At 40.3% G+C, this 23,177-nt stretch overlaps 1 protein-coding gene across 1 annotated transcript in view; it reads left to right on the forward strand.

The window, feature by feature from the left end:
- Positions 1-23,177, forward strand: part of LOC100515111 (uncharacterized) — a 441,565-nt gene that overhangs the window by 46,019 nt on the left and 372,369 nt on the right. The window contains exon 3 of the mRNA XM_085013067.1: positions 736-864. Within this exon, the coding sequence (XP_084869193.1) occupies positions 736-864 (129 nt within the window). The remainder of the gene's footprint in view (positions 1-735; positions 865-23,177) is intronic.

Below are 23,177 nucleotides of genomic sequence, written 5' to 3' on the forward strand. Positions count from 1 at the left end.
GCAAAAAGACAAAAAAAAAAAAAAAAAGATACAAAAGTACTTGCAAAATAGGAAAGATTTTGAATCCTAATTTACAATTACCAAAGGGGAAACACTGGGGGGAGGGATAAATTAGGAGGTTGGGATTAACAAAAACACACTACAATATATAAAATAGACAAGTAACAAGGACCTACTGTGTACCACAGGGAAATCTACATACTCTGTAATAACCTATATGGGAAAAGAATCTGAAAAGAAATGGGTATATGTATATGTATAACTGATTCACTTCATTGTGTACTTGAAATTAACACAGCATTGTTAAGTATACTTCAATAAAATTAAAAAAACAACAACATTGTATTAATAGGAATAGTGATAGTATCTAGTTCATAAGGTGATTCTGCATTAATATTTGTAATCCTGTTTATGAATATTCTCCATTACTACTAAGGATATTGGCTATTACTTTGAGGGGAGAGGAATGATACAGATATATCAGAATATCATTCAGAAACTTCATTTCCATATTCACTGCCTTTGTAGTAGCATTGTGGAATTTGTTTTTTATTAGATGTCTGTTGCCAACACAGTGAAGCACACATCATATATATCAATAGAAGTTAATGCTCAATTCAAATAATAACATATATTTAGTCATATCTCTTACAGATTTCCTGTCACAATAATAGAAATACTTCCCCTCATGTTAATTTCTTTTTCTTCTTTTTTTCTTTTTCCTTCTTTTTTTAGATGTCAGTATTCAACTCTGTTTTAATTCTTCTGGGTCTAATGGGAGGCTTGTTTGTTTCACAGTCTACGCCACTGGGAATATCAGAAGAGAGACAGAGAAAGAAGAGATGGAGGCAGCAGATTTCCTAGGTAATTACTACTTTTGTAATGTTGTGTGGCTAAGTGGTACATCTATTGCTCTGTCCCCCAAACTCCCCCACTTGTATCCACTGGGAGTTATTGTTGTTTGCAGGGAGCTACTAGACTGACCACTTCTTAGTTCTTTCTTCTTTACAAAATAGAACACGGTGAGAATGATACTCAGGTGTGGATGGTTTCATCCTGGCAAGAAAAAGGGAAGTCAATTAAAATGAAAAAAAATGTGAATTTTTTCAGTTTTGTTTTTTGAGAAAATATAGGTAATATATCAAGAAGTCAAGTAGATTATATATTTTAAATCATTACTAATAGACAATAGATGTCATTATTTATTAAAATTACATTAATTCTTAGAATTTAAACATTAATCACAGAATCCCTGGCACATGAACTTGAAAATATTGTTTTATAGTAACGAATAGGGAGCTTGTCAGGGAAACTATATTTCAGTCTTTTCCCAACTTTGTATTTTTAATAAGAGAGCACTGATTGTCAGTGGCTGTTTCCATGTCTCACTGTCAAATGCACTTATGCAGGGAGCAAGAATTGTCTTTCTGATTATGAGTACCTGCTCCTAGTACCCTGCTGGTTTCCTAATGTTTTTGAAGCTTTCTAGTAATGTTTTTTATTTTACCCCCCTTTCTTAACAGAGCAGAAGATATTTTGTTTTTTGTTTTTGTTTTTTTTGTCTTTTTAGGGCTGCACCTGAGGCATATGGAGGTTCCCAAGCTAGGGGTCATATTGGAGCTGTAGTTTCTGGCCCACACCACAGCCACAGCAACTCAGGATCTGAGCTGCATCTGAGAGCTACACCACAGCTCAAGGCAACACCAGATCCTTAACCCACTGAGCGAGGCTGGGGATTGAACCTGCGTTCTCATGGATGCTAGTTGGGTTCATTAACTGCTGAGCTATGGTGGGAACTCCTTTTTGTTATGTTTTAAGTAGATGTATGGAAAATTGTCATGGTTTGTTCTTGAAAAGATTTTATTTATTTCATTTCTTTCAATTACCTAGGCAAAATCAATCCAGCCACTTCTCTGAACTATTATGTATTTCACTCCAAATAGCACTTTTGCCTTACCTGGAAATCTTGTCTCATTAGTCTTGTATAAAGCCATCTGGTTCTTGGCTCACAGACATTACTCTATATTGGTAGCCTTAAGTCATTTGAGTGGTGTAAGTGGAATCTGCTTTAAAAAATATTTAAGGGCTTTAAAATAAATCTTTAGTGCTCAAATATTACTGCTGAATAACTTTCAAAAATAGCTTGATTGTGATGTTTATAACATCATAAACATCAAATTGTATATTTTGAGTATATACAATTTGAATTTTGTTAGTTATACCTCAGTAAATCTGGGAAAAAAACCTAATTGAAAAAAAAGGATCACAGAGTTCACACTGTGGTGCTGTGGGTTAAAGGATTCGGCATTCCCTTGCTTGGGAACTTCCATATGTTGCTGGCTCAGCCATGAAAAAAAAAGAGATCACATATGCTACACTCAGAGTATGTACGGACATACAGAGGTAGGCTGGCAAAGAGAAAGAAAAAGAAAGAAGGCTTTCCTCTTTGAACATAAATATTTATTCTGAGAACAGATTGAAATTCTGCCACGATGTGTTTTGTATGTATTAGTCTACATTCGTGGACACTAGAAGATGGATGCCTTTCTTAGAGACATTTGCCTTTGGGCAGAGCTTCTCAGTGGATAGGAATATAGTGATTTTTAGTTTCTCTCCATATCACAAATTTTGACTCACTATCATAGTCCTTAGAAAAACTTAGAAAAATTTTGGAAGAACTCCCAAATCCCTTTTAAACTTCTCTGAAAGGATAATATAGTTACATTATTCCCTCTTAGGTGTTTGCAGGCAACTTATTTTATAGGAACAATTGTGTTTGGGATCAGACCCTTATTTTTATTTGGCTATTTTCTTAAGCTCAGATTAAAAAAAACACTTTAAAATGAGCATTATACTGTTTATAGCAATGCTATATTTTGTTTGAAAAACTGAAAGATTATACAAATGTAAAGTAATTAAAAACCTTTTATCAGAGAAAATTTCAAACATATATACAAAAATGGACAAAATTCAACAATGAATCCCCCTGCATCCATCTCCTAGCTTCAACAATGATAAATTCATGGCCAAACTTATTTCAACTATATAAGTGGCTTTGAGAAAAGGATCTCTTTTCTCCTATCCATTCTTTCTTAATTCAGTTGTTCAGCAGTCACAATTTAACAGTAATTTAAAAAAATGTCCTTGGTGAGGCAGCTATAGAGGCTATTTTAGAAAATTTCTCTGTCCTTCTTGTTCTCATTTATTTCAGGTGACAGTTCAGTTTTAGGCTATGTAAAGGTATGGTTCAGCTGGATGAGTGTGGCCGAGATCTTTCTTGTGGCTCTTTTGGTTGTCCTTTGCCTTGATGGTATCCACCAGCTGATATCCAGCTGTTTTTCCAAAGGGCATGATTTAGTTCTTTAGGTGGAGCTGAGCTATAACAGAGGTCTTAGGTGTCCTTCCCCCTAGCTGCCCACCTTTGTGCAGAGAGTAAAGACTGGTACCCGTGTGGCAAGTTTGACCCTCAGAAACAAAGCTATTGCCCTTCCAGGAGGAAGCCTGGGAGCATTTTGCATCAATCCTCTTTCCTACTTTTTGATGAAAATAATGAGCAGTAGAGGGCTATGCTCTTAAGGAGACACTTCCTTTCTAAGTATGGTCTTTTTGTATCTTTACTGTCTCTCTTGTGTGTGTACAATGGAGAGAATAGCTCAGGAGACCCTTTGCTCAGCCTTTTATGCTGTTATTCCATCTGTCTGTGGAAAACTAGAAAAAAAAAAAACCAAAACAACAACAACAAAACCAAACCGTGTTAGGTCTTGCCTTATGGCCAATTCTGATCCACAGTTGCTGTTTTCCCACACTTACTTAAGCTTCTTTGCACATCTACTGGCACAAAAGCCTGAGGGCTTCCTTCTGAATGTGAGATACTTTTATACATCCGGGCCCTCTGGCCTTGCCTCTGGCAGATGCAAACAAACAAACAAAAGGCTGCTTGGAGCTGACTTCCAACAGTAGAAACTGGTTCCTGGCCAGAGCGGGAGAGGCCATATTAGAACTGCAAGTGTGTGCAGCTACTCGTCTGGAGATTTGCAACATTTTGTAAATTTGGGGGTGATATATCTATTTTTATGTAATCTTTTTGAAATGAATTAGCAATAAAGAAAGATCCTCATTGGGAAAAATGACTGATTTTTTAAAATTAAAACCTGCTTACAAATGTAATGTGATTTGAAAATGGAAGAATAGTTCCAATAAATTTGGAGGAGGTACTTGAAAGATGAGTATTGGGCATAAGTATATACGATACTTATAGAATGCAAAAAAATTAAGGTTCCTGTCTTACAATGTTTTAAGTTACACTGAGTTTAATTTTGGCCTCCACCGATGTAGTGTTGTAATCATCTCACTTCCTGTATCAGTGATCAGATTGGACCTGGAGAATAACTTTGTGGACAATTGAAACTTTACGAAAAACGGAGCATATATACGATTTTGGGTTATCCATTGACTTCTGTTTCTTTTGGCTGTTCATCTTTCACTCAAACATAGGATGGGCAGGCAGCTTCTATTTTGAAGCTTGGTAAAGAATAGAAGATTGACATCAATGGTTACATCTGAAACTTTTGGGAAATTGAGTTTGAAAATTTTTTCTGTTTTTTGAGTAAATAGGAACCGTATGATGCAAGAACGTCCCTCTCCCCCATGGATAAAAGTTGTTAAATGCTGTCTCTTTCCACAACCTCCAGTTTTTAAGTTATGAACTCCTTATTTAAAGAGAATGAGGACACTGGGAATTTAGTTATGAAAGTAGCATTAACTGAATTTCACCAACATTTTGAATAGTGGAAATCAATAGATGTAGTTGAGAATCGCTAGACTTTGAAGAGAAATAAAATAGATTAGAATAGTATGATTAAGTAAATATTTTTTCTATATTCTTTCAGTTTGTGTAACTTCTCTCAAGGCATTGCTATCAAGACGGTGGGATTTGCCATACGAAAGATGAGAAGGCAAAGGGGTCTTAGCTTTCCCACCCTGGCCTGTCCTCACTGTGGCTGGTCTATAGATGGCCACCTTTGGATTTAGCTCCATCCTTGGTCCATTTAGCTGTGGCCTGTGTGGTAAGGTCACTTGCCCTACAGTGTGAGGCAACATCTGTGTTGCTTTTCTTACAAGGGGGCTATTTGTACAGCAGGACTCAGAAAATCAGTAAAATCCACTGTGATTTGTTTCTCACAGTTTTACCTCCAGCTCCTGTCGGCTGACTTTCCAAGCTGTGCTGCAAATTGCTGCAATTGTTCTAGTGCTGCTGTTTTTTCTTATTTCTTCTTCTTTTTTTTCTTTTTTGTCTTTCTTTGCCTTTTCTGGGGCCGCTCCCGCGGCATATGGAGGTTCCCAGGCTAGAGGTCTAATCTGTGACCTACACCACAGCTCATGGCAACGCTGGATCCTTAACCCACTGAGCAAGGCCAGGGATCGAACCTGAAACCTCATGGTTCCTAGTCAGATTCGTTAACCACTGAGCCATGACGGGAACTCCTCTTCTTTATTTTTCTAAATTAATTCATAGGCTCCTAAGTTTTAGAAGAATTTCCTTAGAGCACTTTTGATCCATAATTTCACTTTAATTCCATTTGGAATAAAACTAGACAAACTGTTTAAAATTCTGGTGCAGTCTCACTTTCCTCTGATATTTTACTCTATCAAAAGATATGTGACCAGATAATAGCTAGCTGTTAAAATTTCCTTGGGAATGTTGCCACATTTGTGTGTTTGATTTACGCTGCTTAACTTCTCATTTCTCCTGCCCACTGAGGCAGGTTGCTTGATTGCAGCTGTTTCATCTTGGCATCCGCCACTTCTTTGTGGGGGGTTTCTGGGAAGCTGCAAGCAGACCACGCCCAGGGTTGTTGTGTCTTATAAGGGGATAAGTAGCTCTGAAGCCAGCTTAAGATTTCAGGGACTGATATCTACCTCTTCTTTCACAGACTGCTAGCTACTGACCAGCTGATTGGTTCAGGAATATCCAGTCACTTTTCAGAAAATTTAACATAGGCTTCCCAAACTATGAAAAACCATGAAAAAGCACTTTCAAATGTGTAGGTAAAATACTGCACAGATACTCCTAGGAATTTATAGTGAGTGCATGTTAACTTAGTAAAGACTCTGAGAAGTCTTGCAGGAGAGAAGCCTGTCTGTCTATATATTTTTTAAATTAAAGTATAGTTGATTTACAATGTTGTGCCAATATCAGCTGTCCAACAAAGTGACCCAGTCATATTTATATATGCCATCTTTTTCTCATATCATTATCTATATTTAATTTAGCATTTCTGAAATTTATTTGATCTCAGAACACTATAGATTACCCTCATTTATTAACATCTTCATAAATTTGTATTCAAAAGAATATATTAAAATTATGACAGCTATCTCTTTTCTTGCTATTTAAAAATTATTTAAAATGCCTTTTGCGAAGCAAATGTTCTCTCTCTTGTTATGATGAACCTCTGGACTGCATACTAATTAACCAACAAAAAAGAGATTCATAGTCATGGAGGTTATGTAAGTTGTGTGTTATTTCTGACTTAATGGAGATATTTTAAAGTAATATATATATATATATATATATATATATATATATATATTTTCTTTTTTTTGGTCTTTTTGCTGTTTCTTGGGCTGCTCCCATGGCATATGGAGGTTCCCAGGCTAGGGGTCTAATCAGAGCTGTAGCCACCGGCCTACGCCAGAGCCACAGCAACGTGGGATCTGAGCCGCATCTGCAACCTACACCACAGCTCACGTCAATGCCTGATCCTTAACCCACTGAGCAAGGCCAGGGACTGAACCTGCAACCTCATGGTTCCTAGTCGGATTCGTTAACCACTGCGCCACGACAGGAACTCCTAAAATAATATTTTAAAGTATAGTTGATTTATGATGTTCTTTCAATTTCTGCTATACAGCAAAGTGACCCAGTCATATATATATGTGTGTGTGTGTAATATATATATTATATATATATAAGAATGTAATGTATATTATATATATACACACATTCTTTTTTTTTTAATACTGTATTCCATAATGTTCTAACTCAAGAGATTGGACATAATTCTCTGTGCTGTACATTAGGGTCCCTGATTTAATGGAGCTTTTAATGCTTAATGCTTTGAACCCTTTCCAAACTTTATTCTGCCTCTTTTATACATGACCATGACGTTGAATAAAGGTAGTGGTGGAGAAGTAAAAAATGAGATACTCTTGACCTTTCCTGCTAAGCCAGGCCTTTCAAATGGAAAGTCTCCCAGTTAGTAACAAGAGTGCCATTAGCAGCAAAACGTGCTTCAAGATTCAAATCCCACAGTGTTTTATGATGGCCCATCCAGTCCAGGGGTTTCTTGGGGGAGAATGTATCCTTTTTGACAAGTCAGTTGTATAATCTGAGTGACCATTTTGTCCCATCCTAGCCTCTTGTTAACCTCTTGTCATTCATTCATTTCTCTGAATTGGTTTATATTTTCAGTCTGTTTAATTTCTTTTCTTTTTCTTTCTTTCTTTTTTTTTTTTTTTTTTTTTTGGTCTTTTTGTCTTTTTAAGGCCACACCCATGGCATATGGAGGTTCCCAGGCTAGGGGTCCAATCGGAGCTGTAGCCATTGGCCTACACCACAGCCACAGCAACGCCAAATCTGAGCCACGTCTTCGACCTATACCACAGCTCATGACAATGCCTGATCCTTAACCCACTGAGTGAGGCCAGGGATCAAACCCCAACCTTCCTGGTCAGATTCGTTTCCCCTGCGCCACAATGGGAACTCCATCAGTCTGATTGATTTCTTAATTTGCTGGAGTGAACTCATACCTTCAATGGATGGAAGGATCAGGACCATTGTCCTCTGTGCTCTTCCTCCCTCTCTTCAGAATCCCACTGCCCCCCCACCCCCCACCACCCGGGGGGCCTTCAGAACATTTCTGGCCTTGCCCCACCTCATTCTGCTTTCACTGTTAACCATGCACTGCTGCGTCTTTAGACAAGTGTTAAGTGTATTGTCCAGGGATGCGCTCCTGCCTTCCCATATCTGTGCCTTCCCAAGCAAGGGTTATGGGCTGTTCAAGTCATTACCCATTTATTGAGCACTTACTCTTGACCAGTGTCATGTTAGGAGCTGAGGAAATTAAGAAGAGTAAGACACAATGCCTGCACATTCAGAGCTAGTCATCTAGGGGAGATAGGTAAATACTTCATTTTAATATAATGTTAGGTGATGAAGAGATAGCATAGTATTCTATGGGAGGTATAGGGAGGGTTGCCATACTTAGCCTAGGGTAGTCAGGGAAAGCTTCTTGGAGGAAGTGACCTGAACTGAAACTTGAAGGACAGGCAGGAAAGAACTAGATGGAGAGGGACATGGTACTGAGGGTGGGTTTTCCAGGCAGAGGAAAGATTATGGACATAGGCATGGAGGTGTAAACTATAGGTACTTTAGTAATGCTAAAGTATAAACTTTGAGGCCAAAGAAAGGCCGAGGATGTGTCTCTGTGTCCTGTTCACACATAGACTCACCTCAGCTGGATGACTTCCTGAAAGGCAGAAGGAACAACTTATCTTTGTCAAGACACAAGGGTGACAAGGAGGAAAATGATCTTGATCACAATATAGCAAGTTGAGGGGATGTAGGTGAGGGTCTCCATTTCCTTGGAATTTTCATGGTTTTTCACTAAACTTGTTTATCTTATTTTATTTTATTGGAGTATCGTTGACGTACAGTATTGTATTAGTTTCAGGTGTACAGCAAACTGAATCAGTTATAGATACACATATATCAATTCTTTTTTTCCTGTGTAGGTTATTACAGACTATTGAGTAGATTTCCCTGTGCTATACAGTAGGTCCTTGCAATTATCTATTTTATTAATTTTTTTAAAGATAAGGGATTTTTATTATTTTTTTTTGTCTTTTTAGGACCACGCACTGTGGCATATGGAGGTTCCCAAGCTAGGGGTCAAATTGGAGCTGCAGCTGCCTGCCACAGCCCCAGCCACAGCAACCAGTGATCTGAGCTGTGTCTGTGACCTACACCACAGCTCACAGGTGGATCCTTAACCCACTGAACGAAGCCAGGGATTGAACCTGTATCCTCATGGATGCTAGTCAGATTTGTTTCTGCTGAGCCATGATGGGAACTCCTAAACTTTTTTTATTTAAAAAATTTTAAAATTATTATTATTTTTTTTGGCTGCACCTGCATACATGGACATTCCCAGGCCAGGGATTGAACCCTTTCCATGGCAGTGGCCCACGCCACTGCAGTGACAACACTGGATCCTTAACCTGTGTACCATAGGAGAACTCCTAATTATCTATTATATACACAATAGTGTGTATATGTTATTCTCTTCCTCCTAATTTATCACCCCCCCCCATAGTTGAATGAGGTATATTTCCTGGTGATAATTTGTCCTACTAGATATTAGGCTAAGGAACACCTCAGAAGGCATTATCTTATATCCACATGCTGGACACAGATATCCTGATGATGGAAAATGAGAATTGAGGTTAATACATCATTTACTTGGTTTAACCATTTACTCGATGAATATCTCTTTTCAGAGGTAGGTATTATCTCTGGTGCTGTGCATATGTTGGAGAACAAAAGAGGTGATTCTTGTCCCATTTCCCCCTTGGAGCTTCTTGTGCATCCACAGCTAAACTGTGCTCCTGAAAGCCAACCAAATTATAAAGGTAATTCTAATTGTGTTGTGCACAGTAGGGAATTCTGACTAGTATGTGAATAAGAGTATGTGAATAAGAGTATGCTTAGCAGTGTGATTTTTCAAGTATGAGGGGTGGTCTGAGCGCTCATACCCATAAGAGAGGACACCTGCAGAGTGGTACCCTTTCCATCAGAAGAGAAGATAATAACTCTGAACTCGCACTCATTAAGGTTGGGATTTCCTAGTAAAATTTGGCCTATAAAGGACTATTACTGAGCAAAATAGATTTTATGATCATTTTAGGGGTCAGAGCAAATTGCCATTATGAAAACCAGACAGAACTTGTTTTACCAAAGCCCAAGAATATTTTAACCAAGGGCTCCATCTGTCAGTAGGGGTACTGCATTGTGGCATCAAGGAGGTTAGGTAATGTCGCCAGAAGCTCACTGTGACAAATGACTGACCCCTAGGGCCACCAACTCTGGCTGCCTGGTGCTCTGCTTGGCCCCTGCCCACTGGCTCCTGTTCCCTCACTTTCATCAGACCACTCCTCTAGCCCAAGGCGTGTATTTTCATTATGATCTATAATAACGTCGAATGGACTTTGTAATTGAATGAGGGTCATAGAGTGGAGACTTTTGATGGGCTCAGCTCATCAGGATTTGAAGAGGGCTGTGCTGGGGGGGAGAGAGGGGGGAGGAGGACAGTGGGTGGTGGGGGTGGGGTCTGAGATGGCAGCCAAGGGACACACTTGCTCGCTTCTATGCTCTGCTTCTACAGCCATTTGCTGAAGCAAATCAAATGCAAGGGGTCTTATCAGTTTTACCAGAGCATGAATTACAAACAAAAATTTGTGTGTTTGGTGACAATGATGGATGAAAACAGAAAAAAAATTTCTGGTTTCAAAGAGCAGTTTGCTGTGTGCACAATGTCTTACAATTAAACTGTCCTTGGATCTCAGGATTCTTCCTCCTGGTCTGTCATGGACATCACGATCTGGCTAAAAGGCAGGCTGTCTGCCTGGGTAGGGGGTCCTTGGTGTGAACAGAAAAAGGGCTGAACCAAGATGTCCTCACCCTCCTCCCCTAAGCTAATTATGGCTCATGTTTTCTGTTGGTCCAATACTTAATGCTGTTCACCAGTGAACGATGAGACACTTTCGAATGAGGCTGTTGCATACAGTATTGTGAATAATGAATAGGGCTGAATGAATTGCAGAGTTGAAGGGGAGGGGAGGGGAGAGAGAGTGGTTGAGCGAATGAGTGTGTATTGGGTACAGTGAAAGAATTTGTCATTGTTCCGGCAGGCAATGTAAGTTTCTTCCCTAATGGACAGAATAGCTGTTTATGAATCATTCCATATAGAGAAGGAAACTTAAAAAAATTGTATCTGGAGTTCCTGTCATGTCTCAGTGGTAATGAACCCAAGTGGTATCCATGAGGACTCGGGTTCGATTCCTGGCCTTGCTCAGTGGGTTAAGGATCTGGGATTGCTGTGAGCTGTGGTTGTAGGTTGCATTTGTGGCTTGGATCTGATGGTGGCTGTGGCCGTGGCTGGCAGCTGCAGCTCCAATTTGACCCCTAGCCTGGGAAATTCCATAGGTGGTGGGTGTGGCCCTAAAAAGACCAAAAAAAAAAAATTGTATCTGATATAGGTTGTGGGTTGTAACTTCCATTTCTTATGTGTATGTCTGGATCACTGGGCATTGATTCATTCAGTGACCTCCGTACATGTTCGTTGAATTACTTGAGTGCTGGCAGAAAATTAAACTCCTGGCTAGTTTGGGTACCAAGACACATGTGCAACAGTTAGGAAACAATTGCATGGGAGATGGCATGGGGCAAGGTATGGAGATAGAATGAGGCAGGCATGTGGTACCTAAACGAAGAAGCAGAGGGTTCTTTGGGAAGTGGTGCTGCCAGGAAATGGCAAGTGTGACTTGAGGACAGTTGGGAGAAGACTTCGACATTCGACATCTCCTTCAGAAAATAAGGAGCTACTGTTAAGTCCTTGGTCAAGGAGTGATGCAGTAGACTAGAGTAGAGTGTTTGAAGCACTTGAGGGCAGAACAATATTGACAAGATGGGGAACCCAGGCATTGACCCAGAGTTGAGATTGTAGGGTCTGAACTAGAGCATGGCTACAAAAGTGAGATGTTTCAGATGAAGGACTGGAAAAGCGTGGTGAAGAATTAGATGCAGGGAGGATGGGAAAAATGTGAGTCAAAAATAACCACCAGTTATAAATCATGGAGTGGCAAGTGCAGTGGTCTAAAATGTCCACAGAAAAGTAAAGTCCTACAATGAGGGTCTGTGTAGGAATTGCCAAGGGGGGTTCTCTACCACTTAGTGAGTGGTTCAGATTATTATAAGAAAATGAAGAATGTGACCTGTGGCAGTGTTTTTAAGTAGGAGTCTTTCTTGCTACGGATCTGTGATGGATGCAAGAAGTGCTCTCCTTTAACTTAAAAAAGCACACACTAGGAGTTCCCATTGTGACTAGGTGGTTAACGAATCCAACGGGGAACCATGAGGTTGCAGGTTCGGTTCCTGGCCTTGCTCAGTGGGTTGAGGATCCGGTGTTTCCGTGAGCTGTGGTGTAGGTTGCAGACACGGCTCGGATCCGGTGTTGCTGTGGCTCCGGCCGAGGCCAGTGGCTACTGCTCCGATTCGACCCCTAGCCTGGGACCTCCATATGCTGCAGGAGTGGCCCAAGAAATGGCAAAAAGACAAAACAAAAAACAAACAAACAAACAAAAAACAAAAAACACACACTAAATGATGACTACTTATACAGGGGCCTTTTCTTTATAATTTAAAATGTTTTCTCAGAGATACAGAATTGTAAACACAAACTTCAGAAATTTTGCAGAGTGGTGCTAGGAAATGACAATGAAAACGATTATTATTTAGCTCAATAGCATATTTAGTGTTCATATGAATGGTTTCCCTTTGAAAACCCTGGTTGCACCTCCCTGGCAGCAGAACTGCGGAAATCCACACCTGCTAAACAAAAGCAAACTGTGCAAAGGATCCACAGGAACCTATTTAGGATCAATCCCTAAGATGTGGGTCAGGCTAGGTCACCTGCTCTTTTCACAAGATATTTGAGCTTTTTCTTGTAGTTTATATGATTTGTCATGTTATTAATTTATGCTTGGGTAACTTGGAAGTATTTCCATCATGCATACATTCCATTTCTTTTGTAGTGCTCTGTAAACCATATTATAACTTTCACTGTAGCAGACAGAGTAGGGTGTATGGCGTGGTTACACAAATAGTTACAACACACCCTGTATACATTTTAGTCTGGGTGTTCCCGAAAGAACAGAAGAGCAGGTGGTGATTTTCTTACACAAAATTTAATAGCCAATTTTGCTACCTATTCTGACCCAAATGTCTCCAATCATCGAACTCTTCTGATTCTCATTGCAATGTAAATTCATATATTGTAATATTTGTTTTGAAAATTTATATACCGGCTCACCATATGAACATGTTCTCATTGCCTACTCAGGCCTTTGAGCAATTTGCAGTCTTTTGTTAACGAATAAAGGCCCTCAGAGCCTTCTATTTTGAGCCCCAAGTTTACCAGCTGCTATCCACTACTGGGCCTCATTAGAGCCTGCTGCTCTGCTGAGAACCACACCACATGCTACATGCTCTCTTGTCTACATATTAGCCTGTTGCTGCTCCTTAAATTACCTGGTACAAAAGCTTGCTCTATTTCTCCACAGAGAGCTACCACTCCTATCCAGTTTGAAGAGGCTCTATATCATGATCTCTCAAACTAATTAAGGTTCGTGGGCAGGCCACAGGTTGCTACAGAGGAACTTTCCTGAAGGCTTATATCTATGAGGATTTTTTTTTTTTTTTTTTGCAAAAGATTACTGCTGCTGTAACTTATGTTCAAAAGTTTCTTTTTAAAGTAAAAAAATACTTTCTTATTTTTCATCTAGGGGATGTAATTAATTTTACATTTCAAAAGCTATCTCCTAAGGGGGGGTAGAATGTATTAATTAAAAACATATAAAATAAGTTATTTAAAGTATTTTCAGAGGCTGGAGCTAGTAAATATACTGAAAATGTGTTTCCATGAAGAATTATTGGAAAGTATAGGTTGTATCTGGTATTTATGTTAATTGGACAGTATTTGTTTGAATGAAAAACATTACATCTTTTTAACTTTTAAGAGGGTGTTTACAATTTAGTGATTTAAGAAATAGATTAAACAGTGTCAGTTTCCCTGTATCAAATAATGAAAATAAAGTTTCAAAAAATTTCAGAATTTCTGGGAAGACAATTTTGATATTTTTGTTACAAACTCAGAGAAAACAGCAAAATTGCAGGTGTTCTAGATTTCTAGCAAAATGAATTGATGAAAATGTATCAGCACAGAGGATAAATTAATGAGTGATTCTTTATTTAGAAAATGAAGGGGAGGGGAGGGAGTGGGATGGACTGGGAGTTTGGGCTTGGTAGATGCAATCTATTACATTTGGAATGGATGAGCAACGGGGTCCTACTGTACAGCACAGGGAACTGTGTTCAATCCCTTGGGATAGAACATGATGGGGGATGATATGAGGAAAAGAAAAAAATTAGAGTTTACCAACAGGACTACTTTAAGTGGTAAACTCCTCTCATACATTCATAAATAATACAATTGACAGAAATTCTGCTCACACATTGACTGCATTAGATAGGAAGTGTTTTTTTTTTTTTTTTTTTTTTTTTTTGTCTTTTTAGGGTGAGTTAGGTAGGAAGGTTTGAGTTAGGTAGGAAGGCCTGGCTTATCAATCTCCTGGACCCACTGACATATCTTTCAGAATAGTATTTTTGACCTGCTTATTTTGTTGAGCATGAGTACTGCTTATTCATTCTTTTCTTAATTAATTTTTAAAATTAAAAAAATTTTTAAAAATTATAGTTGGATTTAAAATGTGCCAATTTCTGCTGTATAGCAAAGTGACTCATATATATAAAACATTCCCTTTCTTATGTTATCTTTCATCATCATCTATCCCAAGAGACTGGATAGTAGTTCCCTGTGTTATATAGTTGGACCTCATTGCTTATCCATTCTAATGTAATAGTTTGTATCTGCCAACCCCAAACTCCCAGTTCATCCTGCTGTCACCCCCTTCCCCTTAGCAACCACAAGTCTGTTCTTGATGTCTGTGAGTCTGTTTCTGTTTCATAGATAGGTTCATCTGTGCCATATTTTAGATTCCACATATAGGTGATATCATATGGTATTTGTCTTTTTCTGACTTACTTCACTTAGTATGAGAATCTCTAGTTGCCTTTTCTTCTTTCTTTTGTTCCTTCTCTCCATCCTTTGTCTTTCCATATTTCTTGAGAATAATAATTACTTGCTGAAATATAATTCTTATATTTCCTCACCTGCTAATTTTTTAGGGGAATTTCATTATTGACCTATTTCATTTATCTCTTCTCTCATATTTCTTCTCTTCTTTGGTAATACCTTCCTGGTCTGCCAGGCTGGTCTTTCTTGACACTCTCTTAGCTGCTATAACAGAATGAGAATGCCCCTGGCTAGAATGAGTATTCCAGGTAAGTTTTTTTTTTGTTTTTTTTTTTTTTAATTTTTTGGCCATCCTCATGACATATGGAAGTTTCTGGGCCAGGGACTGAATCCGAGCCACAGCTGTAACCTATGCTGCAACTGCAGCAACACAGGATCATTTAACCCATTGTGTCAGGCTGGGGATCCAACCCGCACCTCCTCAGCAACCTAAGCCGCTTTTTTTTTTTTTTTTTTTTTTTTTCTTTTTAGTGGCATATGGAGGTTCCCAAGCTAGGGGTCAAATCGGGGCTACAGCTGCCAGTCAGAGCCACAGCAATGCCAGATCTGAGCTGTGTCTGCTACCTACACCACAGCTCATGGCAACACTAGATCCTTAACCCACTGAGCAAGGTCAGGGATGGAACCTGCAACTACGGGGTTCCTAGTCAGATTCGTTTCTGCCACGCCACAATGGGAACTCCAGAAATGTGTTTTTGTAGGTCAGTTAACTTCTCAGTATCTGTCCTTTCACACAAGTACTTTTGAGCCTTCTGCTGTGAACTTGGTTCCAGTTTTAGGGCCTAATTCCTTGGAAGCCTTTATGTCAGATGGCAGCACGGTCTTCTTTGTCTCCCAGGGACCTCTGCAACCACCTTTCTGCTGATGTTGTAAGCCAGATGTTCTCAAGTCTGGCAGCACATTAGAGTTATCTCAGGAGATTTAGAATAGACTGATGCCTAGGCCAGAGATCCTGATTTGTTGGGTCTGGGGTGGGCCCTGTGCAGTCCCAGATCAGAATGATGGCTGATCATTATGGGAGTCACACAGGATCTTCCTGCAGGAACTTGGGCTGTTTTAGTTCCCATGCATTACGTTACACGCATAGTGTTGATACTTAAGAACAATGAAGTCTGCAAAAGATAAATGGCTATATTTTCCCCACCCCTGAGCTTTGTGTTATATTCCACAATTACTGAAACTCTTCCATTGGAGTGTGACAGACAGGAGGACTAAATGTAAAGTCACTTGTCTGATTTAATACATTTTAATCTAATTTGGTATTAAGGGAAAGTTTGTCTCTCTCCTTTTTTTTTTTTTTTTTTTTGTCTTTTTGTCTTTTTGTCTTTTCAGGGCCACAGGTCTGCACTCGCGGCATATGGAGGTTCCCAGGCTAGGGGTCATATTGGAGCTGTAGTTTCTGGCCCACACCACAGCCACAGCAACTCAGGATCCGAGCTGCGTCTTGGACTCACGCCTCAGCTCACTGCACCACTGGATCCTTAACCACTGAGCGAGGCCAGGGATCAAACCCGCAACCTCATGGTTCCTAGTCAGATTTGTTTCCGCTGTGCCATGACAGGAACTTCCAAGTTTGTTTCTTTGAGATTTTTTTTAATGCTTCTCTTTTAAAAAAATTTTTATTATAGTTGGTTTACAATGTTCTGTCAACTTCTGCTGTGAGATATTGATATGTGCTTGTTATTAGATAATGAAAGAGATGTCATAGTTCATTATTCCCTTTTTGCCTTGGCTCTCAAGGTTTTCTATAAGGGAAGACTTTTATTGAACCATACAGGTGGCAGGCACTTTATCTACATATCTCATTTGATCCTTTTACCTTCTGATGGCATTGTCCTGTTTCACATATAAGAATATGGAGGTTCAGGGAAGTTAAATAATTTGCCCAAATCTATAGAGATAGCAGGTAGAAGAGTCTGGGTTGGAAACCAAATTGCCTGATTCCAAAGTGCAGATCCTTTCCATGCTTCCACTGGCTCTAGGAGGAATGTTTGCAATGGTTTCCCACAGCATTCTTTGCTCTGGCTGATCAGTGCCCCAACTAAAGCCCACATCCCTGATTTCCAAGACTCTGTGCTCCAATATGGACAGCACGAGCAGAAAGGTCTCTAGAGCAGGGTGTGGTTGGGGAAGTTGGGTACAAAGACACCTTCTGTTGCCACACCTCTGGGGAGTGTCCCCAAGCTCATCACCCCCATTGCTCTCCTTTCTTTGCTCCCTCCATCCATCTTGCTGAGCTGTGCGAGGCTCTTTCCAATACTGTTGTCTTCAGTCAGGTCTCTTCTTTTTCCCCATGGCTTTGTCTGTGAGACCCTCTGCTCTAAACTTTTCCTGGTACATATTGCATATTTCTCTTGCATATTAGCTTTTTCAAGATATTACTTGGTGGATTGTTTTGGACTAAGAGTTTGGGGGAACTTGGGAATAGAAAATAGTTGGGCATCATTGGCTGCAGGAGTGCCAGTGGTCTTATGAAAGGGGAATACATAACTTACTGTGTCAGTCTGATGAATTAAGGACCAAGGACCCTTTTGTGTTAATAAGTGCTACTAAGGAGAAATCTAAGAATTAGTATATCTAAAATGAGGGATTGAACAAGGTTGGTAGGTCCTTATATGAATGTAAAAACTTGTGCAGTTGTTCCAGAAAAAAAGTCTTCCATTTCAGCTGTTGTGAGAAGGTAACGTATGAGGCAAGTAGGTCTGATGGGCTTCAGTGGTTGATTCAGAACTGACGATGATGCTAGCTTAGCCAATATATTTGATTAGACAAGAGACTGGAGTAAAGTAAGCTCTCATAAAGGATAGGGAAATAAGGGGCCTTAGGGAAATGTAACCTCGTTTAAGGTGGCAAAACAATGCCACCTTAATTAAACTGCCACAATTTGTCTCTCATTGGCAGACTGGAGGCAGGGAGAGGTAAGAGAGGACAGAGTGCTGTGATTTGTTTGGATGCCTAGACAATTTGGAATGGGACAAACCAAACCACCTGTGAACAGAATGCCCTGCTTGTTCTGGCCGAACCCTTGAACAAGATGTTGGCAGGGAATCCAGGTAGAGAGAACATGTGTAGGGGCCATTTGGGGGTCTGGGGATGGTGCTGGAGGGTAAGCTCTGCTGTTGCTCCTGTCAGGAAGTTTCCTGTGTCTCTCCTTGTGAATGCAGATGGTACACAGAGGGGTTTGTATTGACTATTTGGAGACTTGTTTGCAGGCAAAGATGTGTTTTCTCCACATGCCTCCATTCTCTGCGTGGGATAAGGTGCTTGAAGCAAAGGCAGAAAGATATTGGTTATCCAAGCTCTGGCAGGCTCATTGGGTTTGGATGGGAAACTGCACATCGCCATGTGTGAGACTTTCCTTTTGAATCCTTTTCCATAGAAAATTTGTGTTTCCTTCTAGGTAGAATATCTTTTAGACCTGGTTTGATTTCTTGGAGGCCTAGTATCTGCGGAGAGTTAATTGAAGTGAAGCATTCCACCATTCTTGATCTAGTGCCTGACTTTTTTTCAGGTCTGTGGAGGGAGGCTTGTCAGACAAATTCCCGGAATGTTAGGTCATGATAAAGAATTGCTAAGTATGGCAGTCATTATGGACTCAATTGTTCTCCTCTTAAATCCATATGTTGAAGCCCCAACCCCCAGTATCTCATAATGTGTCTATTTGGAGATAGTGCTCTAAAGGGATGGTTAAGTTAAAATGAGGTTGTTAGGATGAGCCCTCATCCAGTCTGACTGTGTGGAAACACAGCAAGAAAGCACCATCTACAAGCCAAGGAGGGAGGCCTCTGGAGAACCCCCCGCCAACACCTTGATCTCGGATTTGTAGCCTCCAGAATTGTAATGGAATACATTTCTGTTGTTTAACCCATTCAATCTGTGGTATTGGTTATGGCAGCCCTAACAAATTAATAAGGTAGCTTTTGTTGATTTTTACCCACCTTTGAAAATGAGTCATTTCCTCATAGCCTGCTGGCCAAATTTCATTTAATACTTTGTCTTGCCCAATGTTGTCTCATTTCTATTACCTTAGTAAACCAGGGCAGCCAGTTAAGTTGTTTTTTAGTTTACTAATATTTGAATTAGGAAAGCATTTCAAGATGTTCATTGTAGATAATTCCAAAATATACACAACTGATATGATAACGAATCTCCATGTACTCACCATCCAGCCCCAACAACCTGCCAACCACAGCCAATCTTCTCTGTCTGCCCCTGCATCCTTCCTCCTCAAATCATCCTGGTTATCTCCCCATCTGCAGGTACCTCTGTTCATATGTACAAAAGACAAGAGCTTAAAAAAACTTCAAATATCATTATCAATAGCTAATGCTTTAAAATAGTAATTTCTGGAGTTCCCGTGGTGGCACAGTAGAAACGAATCCGACTGGGAACCATGAGGTTGTGGGTTCCATCCCTGGCCTGCTTAGTGGGTTAAGGATCCAGCGTTGCCATGAGCTGTGGTATAGGTCACAGATGCGGCTCAGATCCGATGCCTGTGGCTCTGACATAGGCCAGAGGCTACAGCTCTGATTTGACTCCTAGCCTGGGATTTCCATATGCCTTGGGTGAGGCCCTGAAAAGACAAAAAGACAAGTAAATAAATAAATAAATACAATAGTAATTTCTTTTTACAAAAATTATTTTATTATTATTATTATTATTATTATTATTATTATTTTTGCTTTTTAGGGCCTCACCCTTGGCATATGGAAGTTCCCAGGCTAGGGGTTTGAATCCGAGCTACAGCTGCCAGCCTACGCCACAGCCACAGCAAAACCAAATCTGAGCTGCATCTGTGACCTACGCCACAGCTCACGGCAATGCCAGATCCTTAACCCACTGAGCAAGGCCAGGGATTCAACCCACATCCTCATGGATCCTAGTCGGGTTTGTTAACTGCTGAGCCATGAAGGGAATTCCAAAACGGTAATTTCTTAATGTGATAAACATCTAGCCAGTATTTAAAATATAACACAATTGTCTCATAAAGATAGTAATTAAAAAAACACCTTGTTTCTTTGAATCAGGATCCAAATAAGATCCACAATAGCTCTTATGTCACTTTTAATCTGCAAGAAAATCCATTGCTTTTTCTTCCTGTAATTTATTGGTTGAACAAACTGTTTTGTCCTACAGTTTCCCATGGTCTGTATTTGCTGATTGTGTCTCTAAGGTGTTGCATAGCATGTTATTCCACTGTATTTTTGGTAAATTTTGTAGTTAGATTTAGTGGGTTTATCAGATTCCTATCAATTTTTTTTTTCTTTTTGAGAATACTGTTTCCTAGAGGTGTTCTTTCATCAGGATGCATGTGGTATTTGGTTATCTTTTTTTTTGTAATGTTAACAGCTGTGGATGATTAATGCCTAGCTCATTAGTCCATTAGGGATTGCAAAGTTATGATATTCTAATCCTATCAGTACTTTAAAAATTATTTAGGGAAATGGAAGAGAATATTTTTATAAAGAGAAACTTCCCCTCGTCTACTATTTGGTTTTGGTACCCAGTTAAACTTCTTTGATAAAGAAGTTAATATAAGAGTGACATGATCCTGCTGCTCATCATGTTGCAGGGTACCTGGGCCTCAGTCAGGTCACTGGACACCTCAGACTCACGCAGGCTCCCATGCCGGTTACAGCTCAGAAAACACAGGTGTCTTCTCTTGAAAGAGCCCAACACTAAATGCCATCACATACACACCACAGGCCCGGAAGTCCCTCTCTGAGGTCTCTGTCCAGAGAAAACACGCACAGGACAGTTCACAGCACCTCACATAACAGCCGGCCCTGGAACCACCCGAAGGTCCCCGCTGTGACAGAGGGTGTCAGAGGCCAGCGCTGTAAAAAGCACAAGGTGACGCCCAGAAAAGTGGGCCCAGGGAGCAGCACGTATGCAGCCCCAGTCCAGGTGCAAGTGGCGATGGTGGCAGAGGCCAAGTGGCGGCTCCGGTTTGGGGCGGGGAGCGGGGGGGACGCTCTGTGTCTTGTTTTGGGTGGTGGTTCTGCAGGTGTGCACGGCTGTCAAACTCCCCCAGGGAACATTTGATTTGTTACAGCTTGTAAGTTATACAGCAGTTTGTGTCACCTCAGTAACACGCAGAGTCACAATTCCTAAGGACCTTCAGATTGTTCACTGCAGTTTGGTTATTATTTGGAAGATGCTGGGAGCTTGCCGTGTGGACCTTGGCATGGGTGCTGATGTTCAGTGTTGATATTACAGACGAGATGCTGAAAATGTAGAATGAGTTTTTCGTCGTTTAATTTAGTGATTGCTCCAGGATAATTCACTGAAAAATATTTTCAAAGCCTAATAATGTTTCTTCAGTAAATCATAAATAAGAAAAAAAAAAGAAGTTAATATAAGAAAGTCAGGATAAATACTTGATTCTTTTCCAATCAGTTTTTACAATAATGAAGTGATACCCTAGACTCCTCTGAAGATAACTGATTTAAAGTATCATTAGGACTTTGTAATGCTAAATGCCTTTACTATGTTTCAATCTATTACAATTCTTCTTCTTACTGATGTTCAATTGTCTAGTTCAAGTTTCGCCAGTGAGTCATTTCAAGTTGGATGCCGAGTTCTCTTGATATGGCCCTAGAAGTGTTTGATAGCTTCTCTTCTATTCAGTAGGACAAGAGATCCCAGGATTTTCTTGCATTCTACCTATCCTAGGCCTAGAAGGAACCCTGGATTCTTTGTGCTACTGGGTTAGTCATTGTTTTGGGGACTCTAGGACTGTTTAATATTCCTTCTCTAAGACATCAGTAACAGAAGCTTGTATTGTGAACCCAGACATTATGAGGGTCATGCAGTCCACATCCTGAATGTTTTTTTTTTGTCTTTTTTACTGATGCACCTGCAGCGTATGGAGGTTACCTGACTAGGGTTTGCATCAGAGTTGTAGCTGCCGGCCTACACCACAGCCACAGCAACACCAGATCCAAGCCTCGTCTGCGACCTACACCATAGCTCGTAGCAACCTGGATCCTTAATCCACTGAGCAAAGTCAGGGATAGAGCCTGAGTCCTCATGGATACTAGTCAGATTTGTTTCTGATGAGCCATGATGGGAACTCCAACATTCTGAAGTTTTAAAAGCCCTGTTCCTGGGGGGAGTCAGGCTGATGCTGGATGTCCCTTCCTTTTGTCTGTTATTCCAGACAGATCCCACTGAAAAAGAGAACTCTATCTGGGTGATCATCAACACAATCAATTTGCCTTTTCATTTAGTTTCTTTCAGAGAATGATTTGGTGATTTTTATATGCTGCCTGTTCTAGCACAATATGTGTGTGCTCATTTGGGACTAGTTTTATCATAGTTTAAATAATTGGGTCTAATTTTTTCCAACCATAGTGTCATAGACATTTGAGATACAGTGGTTAAGATATACATTTCCCATTCCAGAAGTTTACTATGTGGTGGGGAAACAAATATTAATGACAATCGCAATGTAAAGTGGAACGCATTGATGTACATGGAATGGTCAGAGTACTAAGGAATAAACCAACACTGCCTAGGACTGAGCCAGGGGAGGTTTGCCAAAGGAGTAACAGATGTTCTGTGTCTTAAAGGATGATTAAAAATTTTTCAGGAGTTCCCGTCGTGGCGCAGTGGTTAACGAATCCGACTAGGAACCATGAGGTTGAGGGTTCGGTCCCTGGCCTTGCTCAGTGGGTTAACGATCCGGCGTTGCCATGAGCTGTGGTGTAGGTTGCAGACGCGGCTCGGATCCCGCGTTGCTGTGGCTCTGGCGTAGGCCAGTGGCTGCGGCTCCGATTCGACCCCTAGCCTGGGAACCTCCATATGCCGCGGGAGTGGGCCCAAAGAAATAGCAAAAAGACAAAAAAAAAAAAAAAATTTCAGAAGGAAAATCAGGGAAAGAACATTATAGGCATATGTGGTAGATGTTGTTTATTCAATGGCTATTCTTCTTTTTCTCTCTCTCTTTATTTTTTTGTCTGTGCTGTACCCATAGCATTTGGAAGTTCCCAGGCTAGGGGTCGAATCGGAGCTGCAGCTGCCAGCCTACACCACAGCCACAGCAATGCAGGAGCCAAGCTGCATCTGTGACCTACAACATAGCTCACGGCAATGCCAGATTCTTAACCCATGGAGCGAGGCCAGGGATCTAAACTGTATCCTCATAGATATTAGGTTCATTACTATTGAGCCACGATGGGA

This window comes from Sus scrofa, chromosome 1 (assembly GCF_054392235.1).
Source record: "Sus scrofa isolate SSC_HxYL_T2T_F1_AM1 chromosome 1, Sscrofa_HxYL_maternal_Yorkshire_Landrace_v2.0, whole genome shotgun sequence".
Taxonomy (NCBI): domain Eukaryota; kingdom Metazoa; phylum Chordata; class Mammalia; order Artiodactyla; family Suidae; genus Sus; species Sus scrofa.